The sequence below is a fragment of the Dipteris shenzhenensis genome, chromosome 13, assembly GCF_047967505.1.
Source record: "Dipteris shenzhenensis isolate YYH24624 ecotype China chromosome 13, Dip_SZ_1.0, whole genome shotgun sequence".
NCBI classification, from domain to species: Eukaryota; Viridiplantae; Streptophyta; class Polypodiopsida; order Gleicheniales; family Dipteridaceae; genus Dipteris; species Dipteris shenzhenensis.
Genome location: NC_141608.1, coordinates 55,718,153 through 55,740,458, shown reverse-complemented (window position 1 = coordinate 55,740,458; position 22,306 = coordinate 55,718,153). Strand labels below are relative to the sequence as shown.

General features: G+C 47.8%; 1 protein-coding gene across 1 annotated transcript in view; it reads left to right on the top strand.

Annotated features, from left to right (window-relative positions):
* LOC147895616 (uncharacterized) overlaps positions 1–22,306 on the top strand; it is a 57,981-nt gene that overhangs the window by 22,730 nt on the left and 12,945 nt on the right. Inside the window, exon 2 of the mRNA XM_087384052.1 lies at positions 8,582–8,679. Within this exon, the coding sequence (XP_087240178.1) occupies positions 8,582–8,679 (98 nt within the window). The remainder of the gene's footprint in view (positions 1–8,581; positions 8,680–22,306) is intronic.

The window sequence follows — 22,306 nt, the reverse complement described above, 5'->3', positions numbered from 1 at the left end:
TCGTCAAAACTCAGGTTCAGCCTGCAGCAACTCCCCCGGGCAATAGTGCGCGCCATTTCGTCCAACCTTTGTGCTGGATCCTCTCTGGTATATGAGCTTTCTTTTGCTTCAGAAAGCCCTCTTTTCCTTGCTTTGAAGAGTGAGCTACAAGCCCTCCAAGTTCAGTCCTTTGGTTTTGACAGTTTTGACAAGTTTTTGAAGATGATGCTATAAAATGCTACTCTAGCGCTTTTGAGTTTTTGAAGTTTTCAATAGCATCAGTATAAGTGTGGCTTCAGTTTTACTTTGAATTGCTAGACCTGGTTTTGATTGGAAAGTATTCATTTTAGCCACCTCTATGAAGCATGTAAGAAGAAGCATCATTGATTAAATATTGGTCACTAGTCTTTGCTACATCAAGTGCTTATATTTTGGAAGCCTTTCAGTTATTTTTTGCCTTGTAAGAGATAAAGACACTGCCCAATATCTGGGTTAGACCCTCTCATGGCTACCCTATTGAATCTAGAGAAGTTCAATGGAAAGGGCTTCCACACATGGGAGATGAAGGTGCATTGATGAGGGAGAACCTCTGGGGACTTGTCAAACCGACTCCAACCGCTTCTTCTACAGCCTCCAATGCTGGAGAATCCTCAACTCCGACACGCCCGGCAAGGGATCCCGCTAGAGAGGAGAAAGCATATGGTATCATTGCTCTTGCTTTAGGAGATGATTATATTCACCACATCTCTGACTTAGAGTCTCCTTCAGAAGCTTGGCAGAAGCTTGACATGATTTTTGGTGCTAGCTCTCACATCTCTAAGTTATCACTTAAAATCTCTTTCTTTGAATTGAAGATGGTTAGTGGCACTACTTTGGCAGCTCATGTCAACTATATGCGGAGTCTTATGACTCAATTAGCTTCTATCAACTCTCCTATTACTCTAGATGATGCTATGGCAGTGTTACTTAAGAGTATGCCTGAAGATTATGATCACATAGTTATCACTTTGAAAAATCTTCCTAATCCTAATCTTGAAGGTATTATCTCTGCTCTCCAAGAAGAAGAAAGGCATATGGAGCTCAGGAAAGGCAATGACACTGTTTATGCTGTAAAAGTCCAGAAGGGCAAGTATACCCCTTGCAATCACTGTGGAAAGACAAATCACCTTTCAAAGGACTGCTTCAAAATTAACCCATGCAAACACTATGGCAAGAACAACCATCATGAGAAGTTTTGCAGAGCCAAAGCAAAGACTGAAAATGCAAATCTACTTTCAGTTGATGAGCCTCCACAAGATGAGGCATCCTTTGAAGATTATGCATTTTAAATCATCTCTATGTATGCTCCAGATCTCTCTTTTTATGTCAAGGTACTCAGCCTGGATAGTCCTCCAAAATGAATGAAATAAACTATTGTGTTTTGTGTGTTTTGTAAACACCTCTGGTCACCTTATGATGTAGGCCATGTGTATGTTTTGCTCCACGGTACCTCCTGCAGGCATTGTGTGCATGTACATGCAGGGGAGATAACCATTGGAAGGTCTTTTTGTATGCCTTTTGTTAACCTTATACCCATGGGAACCCTTGCTAGCATGAGAACCTAGCCATAGATTTATCCTTGACCACCATGAGATGGCATGAGAAGATATGAGACTAGATGTATCCTTGACATAGCCTGAGGCATTCCCTTGAGGGGGGGTTTGTTGGGATATCTCAAGGTGTATGCCTCAGGCACACCTGTGTTTCTATGTGTGAGTGCTAGAGGCACAGTTAGGTGCCCACAAGCACAGTTAGGTGGTGGAGAGCCACATAGGATGATTGAGAGAATCTAGGAGCAGATTGAGGAGATGATTGTGGAGCTCTGAAGTCATCAGTGATGTCAGTGAGCATGTATGAGGTGCCTACTTAAGGACCTCACTCTTCTTCATTCCATAATGCAAGTATTCTGAGTTTGTGTCCACTCTTTGCTTTCCTTTCAGCTTACCAACAAAGAGGCTGTAGAGGTTGACATCTCTGCTGTTTATACCACACAGCAAAGTCAACCAAACTCAATTTCAGTAAACCAGAACTCTGAACGCACCTGACTGAACCTGAGTCACCCTCCTTCTCGCAAGGGCACAATCCTCCAGTCGTGGAAGTCGATTCCCTAGAGCTTCTGAATCAGGGTCGTCCTTCAGCAAGGTCCCTACCTTCAGGCTCCCACACCTGTGAGCCTCCTACTTGGGCTCTGATACCATGTTAGAAAATAACCCAACAGAGGGTACACGCAGCGGAAGACTTATAGTAATGCCCAGGAGCTCACACAGTGTGCGGTGTGGGTGTGGAATCACAGACTTCTTTACTTATGTGCATACAATAGGTGTGCAGACTCATCAATAGACAATGAACCAACCAGATAAAGAAACCACCAAAATATATATTTCCGTCCACAAATATGGACACAATACAAAAGAGACAGATCCAGAGTCCCACCAATGGTGTGGTCTTCTGATCTTACCGCAAGGTACTTCTCCTATCTGTTGGCTATCTTTAGACTCCAGCCCGCGTGCTCCACCTGGAGCTTCTGTAGACTTTCCGTCCAGAGCACAACACCTTGCTGCCCTGAGAGACAGCCAAGGTTCAGCCCTTGAGAGCTCAGTTTGTAGCACACCTTCTACTCTCCTTCACCTCCAAGATGAGGCCCAAGAAAATGTCTTCTGGCTGCTCCTGTTTGCTGCTGGTTCTGCTGAACTGTTGGATATGAAATGAGGCCTAGGGCCTCTCCTTTTATAGGCCCCAAGGGGGCTGACAAAAAACCGACCAGCCTGCAGCAGACTGGCCGACCAGTCTGTGGCTGGTCCAGCCCTAAAAGGGCACACACCCCAGGGCTTTTGGCCCAAACTTCCAGGGCCCTTTGGCCCTCCATTCAAGGCAGGGATCCAGCCTATATAAGGCCTGCCTTCTGCCCACTGACAGCCATATTTGCTGCTCCATATCTGGGCCTGCACATCCTGCCATATCTGCGCCTCTGCCAGGTCCTCTTCCCAGCCACGTGTCCTGCGCCGTACTCCTGTACATCCTGCTGTCCTGACCCGCTTGTACCGCGCCATCATCAGGGTCTGTTGCAGGCCCTTCACCTGCCCACTACCCTCGCCATGCTGACGCCATCTGCAGGTCCCAATCCTGTGAGGTGCTGCCCATGTGGCAGCCCCCTTTCTATCTTCTCTCTTGGGCACATCCTGCCCTAGGTCTCCCTCCCCCACGCACTCCTCATTTGGGGGCTTACAGATGGGGAGGTGACCTTTCCAACATGCAGATGCATGCTTACAGTGACTCAGATTGGGCTGGAGACTATGATACTAGGCAGTCCACCAGTGGGAATTGTTTCTTTCTCGGACATGCTTGCATTTCTTGGTTGAGCAAGAAACAGTCTACAGTGGCTACCTCCTCATGTGAAGATGAGTACAGGGCAGCTTTCACAGCGACAGTTGAATGTGTTTGACTGCGTCATTTATTGATCTTCATCTTTCATTGGAGGGTCCTTCTCCGATTCTCAGTGATAGTCAGAGTGCTATAGGAGTGGCAAAGAATCCTGTGTTTCATGCTCACACGAAGCACATTGAGGTTCACTATCACTATGTCAGAGAGAAGTTGCATGCAGGAGAGATCAGTATGATCTATGTGTCAACACATGACAATGTTGCAGACATCTTCACCAAAGCACTTCCACGTGAAAAGTTTGAGGCATTTCACAGTGCCCTGAACTTATCTCCTTTTGGTGATTGATAATTTCCTTGTACATGACATTGGCACTGCAGGGGGGTGTTAGAATTATTATTATAATTCAGCAATGACCAATGTAATGTAATAAGTAGGTTAGGGGCACTTTTCCCTCTTCTAGAGGTTTTTCTCCCTAACCACAGTTAGTTCACTAACTGCGGTTAGTGAAGGATAAGGTTTTGTCACTTAGACAAAACCCATCCCACTACTTGTATTAGTCACTTCTTCTATTGCAAGTACTACGTTCAGCTCTCTTGCTCTCACACTCTCTCGTTTCTAACAAGCCCATAGTTTGGATTGCCCTTAAGGCCATTAATTTTTCCCTAAGCCCTGTGGGGTCTACCAATGACCAACTTAAAATTTAATTTGCTGCTTGTCCCTTCTATAGGGGCCAAACCAATCGCCAACTTGGGTCCAAAGGGGTACTTTGCCCCCTCTTTGGACTTAAACCTTTCATTTACCCTCAAGGCAGAGCTCCCTAGGGGAAAAACTTACACACCACATCCCAAGGCCCTGCCCCCTAGTTTTTCCAGGGTCTTGCCCACATGTAAGTACAAAGCTCACGCCCTCGTGGCAGAATAGACTGTGTCCAAGTCTTGAACATACTGATCAGCTGCATATATTTCATCCTTTGTTCCGAGGATAGGTGGCAATATCACATTTCCATAAATGACTTTGAATGGGGCTCTCCTTGTGGAGCTATGAATAGTATTATTGTATGCAAATTATACAAGAGGAAGATACTTCTTCCATTTGATCTTCTGTTCGGAGACAACACACTTGAGAAGAGCCAATAGCGTGGAATTGACATTCTTGCTTTTTTTGTCCGTTTGAGGATGAAATGAACAAGAAAAATCCAACTTCGTATCCATGTTATTAAACAATGCTCGTCAAACAATCTAGTCATCCTGGGGTCCCGATCGCTGACAACCGACTTAGGCATCCCATTGCGCTTGAAGATCTGTGCTAGAAACAGCCTCGCCATGTGGTCTGCCTTTGTAATAGAGGGTTACTTTTTACTTAGGCTAAAAGTTAGTAGAAAGGCCTTTATTGGCTTGTAAGTGTTTTCTTCTTTTTTTAGGGGATACTAGTTGCCACGTGGCATCCTAGGAGGTAATCCCATAAGCAATACTGCTTTGTACTACCCTAGGCCATACCTATATAAGGGCTCTAGTTGTACTTGGCAAGACATTCATGGCTTGTACTTCATTACTGAAATAGAATATACAGCAAGAGTTCCATACTCAGCTGAATTCTAGAAAGGAATTGTCTTCCTCCTGTCCTTGTGCAGCCCCTCACAAGTCCCTGTTGAAGATCCAGCCCATGATCTTCCTCTCCTACCCTTTTTCTGAACATAAGGTACTACACTACTTTGACTCTCCTGCAAATTCTGCTAAACTTAGTAGTGTTTACTGTTAGTTAGGAGCAGTCTTGTTGCATTGGTATCAGAGCACTTTTCGTGGGAATTTGTTGGAAATTCTTTGTCCAATCACTTTGAAATTTGGAGCATCTACTCTTAAGCATAGGGCCTACCTCTCTGCAAAAATTCAGCGCCAGAAGTGCTCTCTGTTGTGAGCTGCCACATGGCGGGCTCTGAGAAACCCTGATTTTCGAAGTGCTCAGAATTTGGGGCTTTTTACAGCAGTGGAAAGCCCTTGCTTCCCTGATCATTTCTATGTGTGAGATTCCAAAAAGGAAGGAGGATTGAGTCAACATTGAGGTTTTTTTTTCTCTTTGGCGCAAGAAAGTGAAGAAAGCGACGATCTGCTGTTTTCCTGCACCAAATTTGGCTTGATCTGTTCGCCCTAATCTCATAAGGCTGCTCCCTAAGTCTGGTGGTGATGCGAGACTATTTGGAGGAGTTATGAGCTATTTCGACTGGCTGGCATGGAGGAACTGCTGCGATCTTCAGATGTACAGCTCCATTTCGGGTCAGCTCTAGTGCAGATGGTCGCCTAGCTCCATGAAAGGAACTGACAAAGTGTGATAGTGATCTGGTTTTTTTTTGTTATTGAGAATTTCGAAAATTTAGTGCAACAGCTAGCGCAGAATTGCTATTTGCCAAAGGTTCTAGCAATTTTTAGCCATCCAGGTGTAATGTTATGAAATTCTACTCCTGATTGGCCCTTTGGTTCAGTCTTAGCATAAGAATCGCCTAAACAAGTAGGAAATTTCAAGTTTTCTCTCATAAATTTGACCTGCGAAATTAGGGCAAAACTAGCATTTGGGGCTTTTGGTATTGGTTATTGATGAGGGCTTAAGATAGTGCATTTACTCTAGATTCAAGTCATTGAAAATGCATGTGAAGAGGTCTACTGGTCAAGCTAGTAAGCAACCAATGGGTATCCTTGATTCCATCTCAGAAAAGGAACCATCTGATGATGAGGCTGTAGTTTTTGAGCCCAACGATCCTCATGTTGGCAATGTTCAAGGGGATTTAGCAGCAACTCCTCAAGTACAAGCATCCCTTAACCAAGAGCAGATCATCAAGAATTGTATGGACCCAATGCTACAGATATTCAAGGAGTTAACTAATGAGATTAAGAGCAGAGGATTGACCAGAGGATGCAGAACATGTCTGCCACTTTTAATAAAAGGTTTGACCAGTTCAAGAAAAGTCAAATTTATGATGGGAAGAGACCTGTGGATCCCCAAATTGATGGAGACTCAGGTTCAGATGATGATGATGATGATCCTAGATTGATGAGGTATCTCCATACATGGACACATAATTTTTAGGCTTGGCCTGCATACATTTTCTATATTTTCACACGGCGAGGGATTTACTGGTTGTTTAGTCCGCCCTCCTGGCTGTTAGCCCCTGTTTCAGAGAGTCCCTGGGCACTGAGCTGGGTTCTCTGAAAACAGTCTGGTCTTTTCTTCCTTTAAGCCAATTTTCTTATGTTCCCATGATCAGCACCTTATGGGAAGCGGATTTGTATGGTTGGTTTTTCAGTTCTTTTCTCTGTTTAAAAAATGTGTGCAGCATACGTGCACACACATGTTTGTACCATGTAGATAGTGCTGTGATGTATTACTATAACTAGGATTGCCTAAGAAGCTGGCCTTAGATGACAGGTTTGTGTGCTGCATACAGTAGTGGTACTTTTTTGTTGAGTGCTCCTCTCCTAGGACTCCAGGACCTTTTCTTGTAGGCATGCTTCTATGACATCTCCATCTGAGGGGTGTGTCTTTAGCAAGGGCTCTGCTCGGAAATCAGTGTGATTTTCCTTGTGTTGTTACTTGGCTTTTTGTACTCCATTATAATGGACACATTCCCATGCTTCTGCCCACTTTTATTTGAAATAATCAAGGGATGTTTCTGTTAGTATATTCCTTAGTTGGTTGCTGATCTTTGTGCAATCGCCTTGCCATTTACAAAGGTTAAATCTTTCTTCAGCTTTAGCGTATACTCTTGATATTTGATTTATTTTAACTTCAATTGGGGGTTCTTTTGCTTGTAGGGCTGTCTCTTCCGTTCTCCCAATAGGGGACCACGATGTTCCTAAAATTAAAATCATTAATTAGTTCGCAGACAGGGGCGGGGGCGGGGGCGAATTCATAGTGGGGGGGGGATTAATTTGTGCAGTCGAGAAGCTTCAGCCAGAAGCTTCTCGCAAGCTTCTATGAGAAGCTTCCTGCGGCCTGCCTGTAAAGGTACCCGAGGCCTGGCAGATGAGGGAGTAGAGTAGGGCGGAGCAGGGAGAGTAGGGCTGCGGAGCAGAGCGGAGTGTGGCGAGGGGAGGAAGCAGATCAGGGCGAGGCGAGGGAGTTGGAGTAGGGAGCAATTTAGTGAGCAAAGAATTTAATTTTTGCGAGCCTCATAAGGGGAGAGAGAGCATTTGTGGTCAGATTTATGTGTCTTTTCATCTACGCTGAGTGCTTTGTCTTGATGGACCATGTGTGAGCTATTTAAGAAGTAAACAACCACACTGGAGCCCTAACAAATCGCCTTGCTGATTTTTGACTACCATAGTAATCCATGGGCTGTTAGGGAGCTGCCACCTGTGAGGTCTCCGTGTGTAGAGACCTCTTTAATCGAACTCCCTCTAGAATCCTCCCTCCTAGCCCAGTGCTTACACTTGTTTTCATCCTCAGCTATTATGTGTCCTGCAAAGGGCCTTTTCCATTAGCCCTCTAGTGGGCATACCTATGCACCCTTCCATTAGTGCCTATACCTATGAATGTATATAAGTCTTAGCCCTGCTTATTGTAAGCATTGTGAAGCCCTCACAGTTCCCCACCTTACCATAACCGAACCCTAGGATTCCATGATTACGGTTGATGTAACATACCAAGTACTCCACGAGGGCATGGTGATGATTACAATAGATCAAAGTTTTGAACAATCAAGATTTGCAGAATTCTAGAAATGCAGGCTATTCAAATAATCTTTAGTGCATAATTTTGAGCAAATTGTTTTACATTCTTTTTACCAATGCTGTTTCTGTTTTCATCTGAAATGCATGAAGTTGTGCCTCTGCTGCAAAGACTAGCCTGTGCAATATTCCAAAGATATGAAATCTGATTACTGGCTTGACTTTGTATATCACAGAAATACATGCTCAGAGACAGATTTTACTAAATTTACAGAATACTAAGAGGATGTTTTAGTATGTCCTGACTTCAAACTTTTGTGTCATACTCTAGATAGTTCAAAATTTGTGGAAAATATTATGATGGAGGCAAGGTCTTTCTTGTCTTGCCTGAGTCTGGGTGTTAATCTATGAAAAGGATAATGGTGGCTGCTTGGTAGTTGGTGGGTGCATTGAAGTGATATAACGCATTGCACGGCTGCCATATCTTTCAGAAGAAAATCATATTCCTTTTGTTGATGCTTCAGGAAAACATCAGGAATACTATGAAAATGCAAAGAAGGTGCAGAAATACAAGAAACTGGTCAAGCAACATTCTAGACAGGAGCAGTTGTCAACAGCTCAGGTGCCTTTTATTTGGTTTGAATAAGAATCACTTGACTCTTTTGCTCAAGAAATTACGTTATAAATGTTATATATATTGTTTTAAATAGTGTCACAGGGACGTGGTGGTGATGGTGAAGCGTCTAAACTAAGTGTCACTGAATTTGGCCTAGGGTACCAGGCTAGGGGCCTTAGTTAATGCCCAAAAGGTACCTATGATTTCATGTGCAATAAGTGCAACTCCTGGTGCTATTAGAGTGGTTTCATTTTCTAAGGTCATTGGTTTGGTTCAGTGGGGTCATCCTGTAGGATCGATAGGCAAAAGAGAGAATACAAAGAGTCGATGATGAAACGTCGTCACGTCAACTAGAGTAGAAGAAAAATGAAGCATACAAAGTACTTGTCCTAGACCTAGGACTAAGTGTCCTAGGTGTCACATAGGACTAAGTGTCCTATGTGGCCTAAAAGGCACTAACACTATAAGTGCCTATATTTATGCTTACAAGGCACATACCATGGCCTATAGGGCATCACTAGAACCACCAAGAGATGTCCTACAAACCCCCCTCCATGGGATGGGCTGAAGTATTCTGGAAACGTCTCAGAATACTTGGTATTTTTTGATCATGGTGGCACATGTTCATCCAAAAGGATATAGCCACCTATGAATGTACAAGGGATGACAGATCATGTAACAAAGGGAACCAAGTGTAAAGCTTGTCGGAAGACTTCAAACTTGGGACGAGGAAGTGGCTTTGTAAACATATTTGCTATGTTGTCCTCTGTGGGAAGATAGGACAACTCTATGTCTCCTGCTGACGACCGCTCCCGAACATAATGATAGTGAACTTCAATATGCTTGGTATGCGCATGAAACAGTGGGTTACGCGCAATGGCCAAAGCGCTCTGACTGTCAGTGTAGACCATAGTGGAGGATGTCTGGCGAATACCAAGATCTGTAAGTAACTGTCGAAGCCAAACACACTCTATTGTAGCGGTGAAAGCTGTCCTGTACTCAGCCTCACAACTAGATGTGGCAATTGTTGGTTGCTTCTTGCTAAGCCAAGAGATACATGAATTACCAAGCAAAAAACAATTGCCGGTATGTGACACTCTAGTGTTGGAACATCCTGCCCAGTCACTATCCGTGTAAGCATGCATGGTAAGTGAACCCTGATCACCATAGAAGAGGGCTAAATCCTGAGTGCCTGTGAGATATCTGAAGACTCTCTTCAGTGCCTGCCAATGCTGTGAACTGGGCATGTGCATGAATCTGCTAAGCTAAGATACTGCATACTGTAAGTCAAGTCTAGTGTGACATAAATAAATATGCCCCCACACCCCATGCCCCCCCACCCCCACCCCCTTGCGCGCATGTCGCGTACCCCCCCCCCCCACCCCCCCACCCCCACCCCTGTCTGTGAATGTCTGAAGGTGCACTTGGAGCAGTACTGGGTAGCAAGGCTGCGTGGCAGTGCAGCAAGGTTGCGGGGCATCACATCAGGTCTGCATGCCAACATGGATGTAGTCCAGTAGAGCACTGCCAGGGCCTATTTATAGACCTGGCAGCAGGACAGTAGCAGGAGCAGGTCAGAGGCAGCAGCAGGCCTGGTTGGGGTCGGGCAGCTCCATCTAGGGCAGATCGGTTGCCGAGTCGGCTGTTGTGGGGTGCTTCTATCCCCTCCTCTCCCATATAAAGAGGGGCCCCGGGGGGGGGGGGGGGGTTGCACACTCCATCAGCCACACTGAAGCCCTTAAAAGGCAACACAGACTGAGGAGTATTTGAGCACATTACTCTGTGTAGATCTTAGCAGGACAGTCATCCTTGATTGTTTATTTTATCCAGCATCTATGCTGGATGTGCTTAGCTCTTCTCTGAGCTGTTTTCCATACGCTTGGTGGATGATTACTTTTCTGAGATAGATCAGTAAGAGTTTGAAAACATTCCATTGGTAGGGTAACTATCCCTTCAACTCTAACATGGTATCAGAGGCGAAGGGGGTATCCTCTTGGTCTGCTGCAACAAACTGCAGGAAGGTGTCCCTTCAACCTCCGCTTCAGTAAGGTGCTGTAAGTTCATTTTTCTGTTTCAGTGTTGCACCCAATGCAGGTGCTTGCACATGGCTTCACGCATGCCTGCTCCCAACGTTGGAGAAAATGGGAAATTGTGGATGGGGGTAACTATCCCATTTGGAAGGTAGAAGCCACACAGTCATTCGGTTGCAAGGCTGATGTGGGAGCGAAGGAACGGAGATGAAGCCCAAGGACATGATAGATCCAACAACAAGAGATGTAATACCAGCATATCCGGTAGCAGTGTGAGATTGGACACAAGGCACTCTCCATCCCTGCAGATGCGGTGATACCCCACATCCAGCTTGCAGATGCGGTTACAGAGGCCTGGAATATCTTGAAGGATCTTTACGAGACAAACAAGATGGAGGATGGGGTCCAGACCCATGACCATCTCACTAAAGTGAAGGTTGTGAGGGACCAGTTGGCTGCAATTAGTCTCACAAGGTGTACATAAATCAGTTGGCCATGCTTGTACTTGGCTCTCTCCTCCCAAAAGCTTTAAGGGGTTCATCACAACAGGGACAACAACGCAACAGAGTGTTCCGATGATGTTTAAGGTGTACAACAGAGATAGTGGTGACAAGGCATTCCTTGCAAAAGGGAAAGGCAGCAAGGGTAAGCTTGCAAAAGGCAAGTCCAAGGAGGACAATGACTCTAAAGGAAACAAGCCTGAAGACAGTGGAGACAAGAAAAAGAGGAATCTGAATTGAAAGTGTTCCTACTGCAACAAGCCAGGCCACATAGCTAAAGGCCATAGAAAGAAGAAGCCAGACCAAAAGAGGAAGGAAGCTGTTTCTAGTCATAGAGCATTGCTCAAGTATGCAGTGAGTGAGGACAATGATGGCTGGTATTTTGACAACAGTGCCTTGAGACACATGTCCAACAACATACTGTAATCTGCACATCCGGACTCACCAATGACTGTTGGAGAGAGCAGAAAGTGCACAGTATAGAAGCGAGTTGGAAGCATTCGATTTAGCATGGATTTAGATTGAGGAGAGTTCACATCAGGGGCATTTGACACCTATTGCAAGAAAGAAGGGATCAAAAGACAGTTGACTACTGCACACACATCCCAAAAAATGGGGTAGCAGAGAGAAAGAATCGAGTAATTACAGAGATTGAGCTATGTATGCTGACCAGATCGTTTTGGGGTGAAGCAATCCATGTGGTAGTTCACATCTTGAACAAGACAAAGACCAAGGCAGTTGATGGAACAACTCCATACAAGGCAGTTGATGGACAAAGACCAAGGCAGTTGATGGAACAACTCCATACAAGGCAGTTGATGGACAAAGACCAAGGCAGTTGATGGAACACTATGGTAAGAAACCATCGTTTCTCATCTTAGGCTTTCAGTTTTGAAGTCCTTTGCAGATCTACCTCAGATGATCAGTCTTTGCAGACTGTGTTGTGCCCATCGCCTTGCTGGATGTTTGTGGTCTCCATCCTGTAAAGTTTGATGGAACAAATTCTCCCCTCTTGAAGATGAAGATCTGGAGCCACGTGGTGGTAAGGATTATTTGTGAGATACTGATAGGAGTGGAGCCAAGGCCCCAAGAGATCAAGAATGCTGCCGGGGTAGTGGTGACACCAGCAGATCATGATGCAGTCATAGATCGGGTATTGTGTAATACAAAGGCCCTTGCCACAATCATTGGCACAACTGTAGACTCCTTCCTCCCGCATATTCAGCTTGTGGACAACATTTCCAGCATGGACCATCCTAAAGAAAATGTATCAAGATGATCAACGCAGCAAGAATCCTCGACCGCAAGATGGAGCTCTACAACATGCACATGGATGAGGGGGACTGAGTGCAGGATCACACATCACCAAGATGAGGGTGGTGAAGGATCAACTCTCCGCAGTTGGTCAACAAATAGATTCAGTTGGAGTGCTAGGCTTTTGTTGGTATGCTTCTCAGGAGCAACAAGGGTTTTGTAATGACTATTGTTGCAGGGTGACGGTCTGCACGCTAGGTAGCCATATCCCTTTCCCCCTACAGTCTCCTGCCCCCTTGTCCCCTCAAAACGGGGGCTCACAGGTGGTCACTTTTGAAGAGCTAGTGTGCCTTCTGTTGCCGGAAGAAGCTTGGAAGAGGAAGCTCGACGGATCCAACGACAAAGCCTTTCTCATGAAGGGGAAATCTGAGGGTATGCCCACCAAGGGTAAGCCATAGTTTGATGGAGACTTCAAAGAAGACAAGTCAAGTGATTCAAAGAAAAAGGAGTGCTTCTATTGTGAGAAGGTAGGCATAAGAGGAAGGCAGATCAGAAAAAGAAAGAAGCTGACAAGGCAAAAGCCGCCAATGTCGTCACAGAGTAACTCTTTCTAGTCAAAATCATTGAAAGGTGCTCATCAATTGCAGTGACGGATAGAGGAGACGATTGGTATGCTGATAGCGGAGCCTCAAAGCACATGTCAAACACGAAGCCGTGGTTTAAGAACTTGATGGAGCTAGTATTGGATCATTTGTTACTATGGAGGACAATCGAAGCTGCCCAATCAAAGGCATTTGGAGCGTTCATTCACAATAACTATGGGTCAAGATAAGGTATTTAAAAATGTATTGTATGTCCCTAATCATTGAAAAATCTACTAGCTGCTTGCTGTTAGCCAATTTGGCTAAGAACAAGATGGGAGTCATCTTCGACGAAGACGAGTAGTCATCATCTCCAAAGCAGCATGACAAAGTGATGCTCGAGGCATTGAGGTACAGGGACTCTACAAGATAAGTGCTATGATGGTACAAGGGGACGCTGGGATGTCTCGGCTATGGCACAAGACGTTCGAGCACATCGGCTACACAATTCTAGAGGAGTTGCTCGATGCCAGCATGGTGTAAGGACTTCTACAATCGTGAAACAAGCAAGAAGTTTGCAGAGCTTTCTTGGAAGGCAATCAACACTAAACCGAGGCCATGAATTGAGCCATAGAGCCACTACTAGATCACTTTCAGGGTCATAGTGTCTTCTCACCTTTGTAGATGATTTCAATAGAATGACTTGTTGGGGTTTGGAGTCTCTGTGTGGGCATTGGTTTGGATTTAGGGTTTGGTCCAAAGATAGGGTTAGAACCTAAACTATAAAATCATTGTACAGGAGGGGTTTATTATCATTCTTGGAATACAAGGCCACGGTTATAATCTTCAACACCTTATGGGCAGTACCTCATGGACACAGCTTCACTTTACTGAGGGCAGCCGGTTGAGATTGTACAATCATACACCTATCTAGGTACAGTCTTTGCGGGGCTAGTTTTCATGATGACTCATGCGGCCAGAGCAACAACTCCCGAGGGCAGGGAGCTCTGGCTCGACTAGAGTGACAGTCCTTTCAGGCACACTTTCAGGACCCCTTAACCCCCAACGAAGGGATGGCTATTTGATACACTTGTGAGGCCGCAAGCCATGTATGCAGTGTGCTTCTGGGGGTGACCTATTGGCAACAGAGTGCTGGAGATTCGAGAGGCTATAGGTGACTATGGGGTCTAGGATGATTCGAAGTAGGCCTTAGTCTCACATTAGGTCATACAGACAAAGCTCACTATGACACCACTTCAGCTTGATGCCATCTTTCAAACAATGACATATCTTCATAGAGTATTGGCCTTGTTAGTTGGAGTCTACTGAGGTTGGCTTTAGAGTCATCTAGACTACTAGTCGAGAGTGGGGTTAGTATAGACTAGTACGCGCACATATCCACCAGATGGTTTGATAGTCAGGGTATTCAGATGGATTGCCTTCCGCCTTTTCAATACAGCTTGGATGCCTTGTCCCTCTAGACACGCGAGATGAGATCAACCGTTGGATCTACTCCAACTCTGTACATCACGGACTTAAGGTGGGAACGAAGAATTCCCGACCAAGATCCAGTTCCACCATGATCACGTCCTGAGAGTATGAGAGGATGGAGTGATTGCCAGGCTCTAGTATCTGGAGGACGTATGGGTCTCACATGCATTGAGGATTGCCATCGGATAGATGCGGGTCTTGTCTCATTAGCTGAGGGTTGAGGTAGGGAGAGTACAGGCTCACCTAGAGAGCAAGCGATTTGCAGGCTATGCACATTGGCAGAGGTGGAGATAGAGGAGCACTTCCTATGTACTTGCCCTGTCTACTATGAGACCTGTGGATGGTACTACTATCTCTTTCAGGAGGAACATAGGTTCGGGCAACTCCCTTGGCGATCCACTTCCATAACTAGGTCTGCGTTGGCCTCTATTTGATGGAGATGTGGCAACATAGAGAGACCTTATTGCAGCACATCAAACAACAGGAGGTGACAATACCACATGAGATAGATCGAGCATAGCAACACGTCACCAACTTCAATGCCTTCGAGTCAGCCCTAGGACACATTGGGGTAGAGGAGGAGGAGATGGCTGACATGACGGCATCATGGATCAGTGGGAAGAGATGGTGCAAAGTGATGGAGCTAGTGACACAGAGACAACGCACGATGCAGAGGCCAACCGTAGCGCACACAATAGAAGTCCAGCCCGTCACTGCTCTACTCAAAGGAGACCATCAGAGCTTAGGTGTCACTCTTGATATGGCCCACCGGATAGAGAGATCACGAAGACCACTCCCCCTTGCCATAGCGAGAGATGTCCTGGCAGATGTAGATATGAGACATCTTCGCGTCTCATTCATGGCACCTGGATATGTGTTTGGAGCTCTTGCTTTGCATGTCTAAGTTTTGAGATTAGTATTAGCTTAGCACTCAACAAGGGCCTTAGCGAGCCCCTCACTTCAGCCCATAGTGCTTTGAGGCTTGTTTCTGGACCACAGAAGAACAAGGAGAGGCAAGTCACAGGCTTGGAAAATGCTCTAGGGCTATTATATCACATCGTCTTGCTTATTTTCGACTACCAGGGCAGTTTGTGGGCTGTTGGTGGGTTGTCAGGGCTGCTAGAAGCTCAAAAACTAATTTTATTTTTGTGCCAAGAGCTTCCAGATCAGTTCGTTTTTGGTGCACGCCTACTGTTCATGCCTTCCCAGAGGCCCAAATCTGATTCGTGCTTCTTCCAAGAGCCTTCCAGGCCAGGCGCCTATCAAAATCACTTCTAGGCAGCTCGATTTGCTTCCAAGCAGGAGGATTTGCTGAGTCGCATTTGCCATAGGCTTTCGAGGGCTGCCAGACCTGATTTTGCTGTTCCAGATCCACTTTTGGGTCACCAAACATGCTTCCGGGGTGCCAAATTGGTACTTGATCCATTTCGCCTACCAGGATTGGACTGCCAGGGGCCTAAGGGGTGCTAGAAGGAAATCGTTTTTACTGTTTTTCACCTCTTCCAGCGATGCTCCTGCTGATTTCGCCTACTAGAGTGCTTGAGAACTGCTCCAGACAGATTTTCCTTTTTGCTTGTTGCTGCTTCAGGGTTCCTAGAGCCTTCAGATCAGTCGACTAATTCCCAGAAGCTCTCCTATTGCCTCAGAATCTCAGATCCTTGTTGCAGCTAGCCTTTGTGTGTTCTAGGAATAGATAGGGTTGGTTGTTTTGTGGGTCTTTGTCCTGCCAAGACTCCCTTGAAGGGTATCAAAGCTGCCGGGTTAGAATTATCAGCCAAAATTGGAAGAAAGGATGCCATGGGATATTGCACTGGACTGGGATGCCTTACTGAGATTGAAACTGATGCATAGCAGGATGGAAGTGCCTGTGAACGGATTATCCAGTTGGCTGATTTTAGGCTGATGCACAACAATGCTTTTCTTGTATTTGGATGCCTTTTGAGTAGATGATCAAAAATACTGAAAGGGGCACTAAGTTTAGGGCCAATCTGGTGTCTGGTGCAAGATGAGGGAAATCTAGTGCCTGATTTTGGTTTCTGTTATTTATTTGGTTGGCTGTAATAATTCTCTAAGTGGCTGTAATCATGGTTTTTGGTGGTTTTTTTTCCAAAGAAAGGAACCTTCTATAAATGCTTGAAAGATTTCACACGAGACAGCAGCCCCGAAGGTGCTGAGTATGGAAAAAACCGGAAAAGGCTGAAAGAAAGAATCCGGCCTGAGAGAAACCCAGCTCACTGCCTGGGGGATCTCTGGAACTGGGGCTAACAACCAAGTGGGGGGACTATATAGCCAGCGAATCCCTCGCGGAGTGAAGATGTAGAAAACATTTGCAGGCCAAGCCTTGTAGAAACGAGCATGCCTCTCGATAGTCACCCTGGAGCCTGGAGTCCCGCGCTCCCAGGTGGACCGTAGAGTGTAAATGATATCTTCCCATATGGCAACTAGGATAGCTGCAGGTGGAACCGGGTGCTCACCCATCACAAGACTACAGCGAGCCACCCAAATGTTCCAAGCCATGATGCTGGCTACCACCTCCCAAACACTGTCCTCCTTAGAAGGAGCTAGAGTGTCAGCGGGGACTGCCTCGTGGAGTGCAATCCTCTGGATGCTCTGACCCTGTATCCGGTCGACTTGGGAGATCTCATCAATCTGAAACGTGTTCAAGGAGCCACCATCCCCCAGGTGTAGTCTCTATGAAGACTCTGCATACGTGTCATGATCCTGAGGGCTCCCATTCAGATCCTCGCTGCGCTGCGACAGCTCTACAGGCAATGCGGGATAGTCTTCAGGACACCATCGGAGCAACAATGGCACTGCCCGTCCACTCGCATCTGCTCCCAACCACGGTCTGATGGGCAAGCCTCCGTGGGCGGCCAGCCAGAAGAAGTAAGAGATCTTCCTCGGCCGCAAGCTGGACCACAACCGCGTCCAAAACCTGGAGCGCACATCCCGGGGCACTCTCCGGGTCACCCAATGTCTCTCCCTCGAAGGGGTCCACCTCGACGAGTCCATCTGAAGCCTCCTACCAATCCGTGTGGTGTAGGAAAAGAAGGGCATCTCATCGACCTGCTCAGCTAGGCCGCCCTTGGAGGGCCAGAACCACTCTCCCGGATCCCACCGGACCTCCCTCAAGGGTCTACCCTCCCACAGCCAAAGGCGCCATCTAGAGGCGTCCTTCTCTGAGATACTGGGAGGGTCAATGTGCCACTCCTTCCCCAAACGTCCCACCACTCTGATCATCTGCGAGTGTATCCCATCAAGACTCCCATCCATCTTAGGGTCACTCTCAGTGAGTGGCTAAAGTAGGCCTCCAGGTCCTACATGGAAGAAGCCGGGGTGTGTGCTACCACGCTGCATCAACATCCTCAAGGGAACACCAGTACGGGAAAACTACCCCAACCATCTGTTGTCTCTCCAAACGTGAAGTCCTTCCCACCAGGACTCCAGAATCACTAAGTCAATCTCCCCCATCCGCTGCCCTGCCCCTCGCAGATGCGCTAGGGCATCAAGCCTCGCCTCTGTCTCCATTGATATCTGCTCCAACGACCAAAGGACCCTACTGGACCATTGTCCCACTATGCCCAACCAATGTGAGTCCGTTGTCCGAGCATACGTCCCTCATCATCCCTAATCTCTGGGTGCCACATAAGGGGATGATGCTCAAACTTCTCTCTACATCTGGGCAGAGCACGGATGAGAACCCCTGCCAGCCTCTGCCATACCCTATGAAGACTCCTCATCAGGAGGGAGCCGCCATTTCCCGTAAGGGGGGCCGCTGAGAAGATCCATCTATGTGAAGGCTACCACTGTCCCCCAGTGCGTGGGGTGTTCCTCAGAAGCCCTCGCTGTAAGAGGAGCTTCCAAGGCTCTGCACCTGGGGTGAGGCCATGAACCACCAACTTGCCTAGAAGGGCTCTGCTCTGTATCTTCGGATCAATGACACCCAAGCCTCCCAGTGCCTGCGGCATGATCACCGTCTGCCAAACTACTTGGGCCCTAGTGTTCCTTGTGCCGTCTGAGTCATGCCCAAAGGAAGTTCCGTACTAACCGTCGGAGCTGCCCAATGCATCCTCTGTGAAAGCACGAGCAGGAGGCGATATACTAGGCCGTGGCAAGAAGTACATGGTTTGCCACTAAGGCGCGACCTGCTAGGGAGAGTTTGGCCGAGCTCCAATAGAGAAGCTTGCATCGAACACTCTCCAGGACCGGGGCAATTTGCTGCTCTGCTGTGATGTCAATACCCACCTGGCATCCGAGGTATCTCGTTGTCTGGCCCCGCGGTATTTATATGAAGCCAAAGTCACTCCCCCTCTCACGGATCTTGTGTCTCCTCAAAGCCTGTGAAGAAGCCTATGGATTTCGTCCAGTTGTTTTGTGCCCCCGAGGCCTCACAGTAAATAGCCAGGGTGCCTCTGACTCTCTCCAGACTCACTGTAGTGCCCTCAACATACAAGGTTGTGTCATTTGCAAACTCTTGAGTCAAGTAGCTCCTCCTTCTGTCTGATTGGGATCCTCAACCCTGTAAGACCTGCCACCTGTGATCTCAAATAGTAGCCCAAAGCCTCCGCCACAAACAAGAAGAGGAAGGGAGCGAGTGGTGGACCGAGCAAGAGAGAGGAAAGGCCTCGCCTGTGTCTCCTCCGATGAGCATCTGACTAGAGCTCCCTGCATATAGCGTTGAAACTCCTTTGACCCATCTATCTGAGAAACCCAATCTCCTCATAGTGCCCTCCAAGAAAGACCACTCCACCCTATCGTAGGCCTTCTCAAAATTCAAGGGAAGGACGGCCAGTGGCTGTGACTCCTCCTTGGACCAATCCACTGCCTCCCAGAACGTGAAGATGTTGTCCATGATGCTGCGCTCTTGGACAAACCCAGTCTGTGTGTCATGGATGATGTCGGTAAAATGGGGCCATAACCGCAAACTCAAGACCTTGGCGAGGATCTTGTATGCAATATCAAGCAGGGTGATCGACCTCCATCGTCAGATATCTGCCCTATCTCCCCCTTTCGGAATCAAACAGATCCACCCCGTGCTCAAGGACTACGGGAGAATGCTTGTGTCAAAAATCTCCTGGCAAGCTAAACAGAAAGGGATGGAGATAATCTCCCAGAACTTCCGGAAGAAGGCCGGAGTCAAGCCATCCTCACCCGGGCACTTCTGGGTCGGGAGTGCCTTGAGGGCTTCCGAGAGCTCCTCATTTGTGGAAGGCTCCTCAAGCTTGCTGCATAAGTCCTACGAGACTACGGTCGGAACGTGATCCCAAACTAGCTCTCGAGGCCACAGGAACAGCTGGGGTCATCCTCTCCGTCTGAAAGAGCTGGCTGTAAAATCTAGTGGTCATGTCCAGAATCTCCTGCGGGTCAGTGTGCATGATGTCCTGCGAGTCCTGGAGACGCTGTAGCTGTGTGCCTGCCGATTGGGGCCCAGTTGTATGAAAGAATTGCTTCATCATCCTGTCCCCCTACTACACCCATCGGGCCCGAGAGGAGTGATAGGAGAACTCAGCCTGCCGCAACTTTGTGTCCTGAAGCTCGAGACGAGCGCTCTCGAATCTGTCACTAAGCCACTGAGAAATTGGGTCCTGCTCCGTGCGCCTCTCAATAGAGGCAAGGTCTCTCCTCAAAGCCCGCTCACGCTCCTGAAGGGTCGTCCTCCGCCTAAGGGCGCCTAAGGGCGTGAGCCTGCAGCTCCTCACTGCTCCTCGCTGCTCCTTTAAATCGCATCGGCCACCCACGCAGCCCAACCCTCACACAGTGCCATCTCTGACTGCTCCCAAATCCGTGCCATGACCGGCTGAATCTCCTCGTTCTGCAGAGGTCCTTTGGAATGCGGACCCCCTTGTGGGGGAGACCTCGGCGGGGCTGATCCAAGTGACGTACCATTGGAGAGTGGTCTGACATCGTGGTATCTCCCAGAATCCCGGTAGATCCGCCTCTGTGTAGTGCCCAATCCCCAACATAGAAACGGTCTAATCTCTCTAGCAATCCATTGTGTCTCCTCTGTCCAAAGGAGAAGAGAAGGCTGCCAGGTGTCGTGCTGAAATCTGGCTCTCTCCACGGGTCTCTGCCACTGATCATGAAGATGAACTGCTCCTAGGTGCTACGCTCTGCTGCTGGCATCTCAGAGAAAGAGGCACCGCCCTGCTTGTCTTCCCCAAACTCCAGGTTGTTGAAGTCACCTCCAACAATCTGTTGGAAAGGTCACCTCCCCATCTGTAAGCCCCCAAATGAGGAGAGCATGGGGAGGGAGACCGAGGGCAAGGTATGCCCAGAGAAAGGGGACAGCCACTGTACGGATCAGTACGGGCTGCTGCAGGGCAGTGTACGGAAGGTGTGCAGGGTCCGCCAGGGTCCGGACAAGGGCTGAGCAGAGGCGGATCAGTAGCAGCATGGAGTCGCACTGTTGCAGCAGGTATTGGGCAGGTCTACGGCCTGCAAACAGGGCTGGCAGGTGGCGGGGTAAGCAGTCCAAAGGGGCTGGGCCCTGCATGGAACAAAGGGCTGGCAAAGGGCCCTAAATAGGGCTGAATAGGAAGCCAACCAGCCAACCATCTGGTCGGTTGGTTAGGGCTGCTACAGACCAGGCAGTCGGCCCAAATAGGGCTGGCTGGTCGGTTGGCTCTGGAGGGCCTTGTGCCCTATATAAGGAGGGCCTTTGTGCCCTCATAACTCATCATCTGGAGCAGCCCTCTGACAGCAGACAGGAGCAGCAAGCAGGCTAGCCTTGGGCCTATCCATAGGAGGTGAAGGTGACCCTGAAGGAGCTGCAGACTGAGCTTGAGTGGCAGCCCACCTAGGCTGGTTTCTAGACAGCAAGGGGGAGAAGATCTTTGGACGGAAAGTCTACTTGTGCTCAAGGCGGAGCACGCGGGCTCGAGTCTAGAGATAGCCAGCAGATAGGAGAAGTACCTTGTGGTAAGATCAGAGGACCACACCATTGGTGGGACTCTGGATCTCTCTCTTTTGTATTGTGTCCATAGCTTTGGACGGAAATATATTATTTTGGTGGTTTCTCTATCTGGCTGGTTCATTGTCTATTGATGAGTCTGCACATCTATTTTATGCACATAAGTTAAGAAGTTTGTGATTCCACACCCCACACCACATTGTGTGAGCTCCTGGGCTATTCTATCAGTCTTCCGCTGTGCGTACCCTCTATTGGGTCATTTGTAACACAATCCAGGAGTCTACATTCGGAAGACACTCTGATAGCCTCCTCCAAAAGGCCGGGCAGTGCTGCCTGCACGCTGGGGCATACACGTTCAGGATCCCAATCTTGGACTTTCCCGTCCGAACTCCCATCCAAACTGCCCGTCCTTGAATGAGCTCGCCCTAATAGTAGACCTCTGAAGCCAAAGTCTATGAGACTGAGATGCAGACCCCTCCGTTCCGTCCTATTGTGGGGGACCACAACTCTGGACCTCTCCCTGCTGTGAGAAGGTGATGGCGTCGTCTGATGTGTGCAACTGAAAACATGCTCCTGAATCATAAGGATGTCCACTGCCCTCTGCAACTCCTGCCGGAGTATCAGGTACTGTGGCTGGCTATGAACACGGTCGTGGAGCCCGTGTACGTTCCAACTCACTAAGGTCTAGCTCATGAGGACGGAGGGGTCGGGAACAAGGCTCTCCTATGAGTGGGTTCCTGTCCTAGAAAGACTGCCTTGTGCGATTTTGCCGGGGGTTTAGAGGGCGAGTAGTCAGTGTTTGTGCGACGCCGTACCAGGGTGGAAACCGGCTCAATACCGATCTTCCGTGCACTAATCAAACCCCCC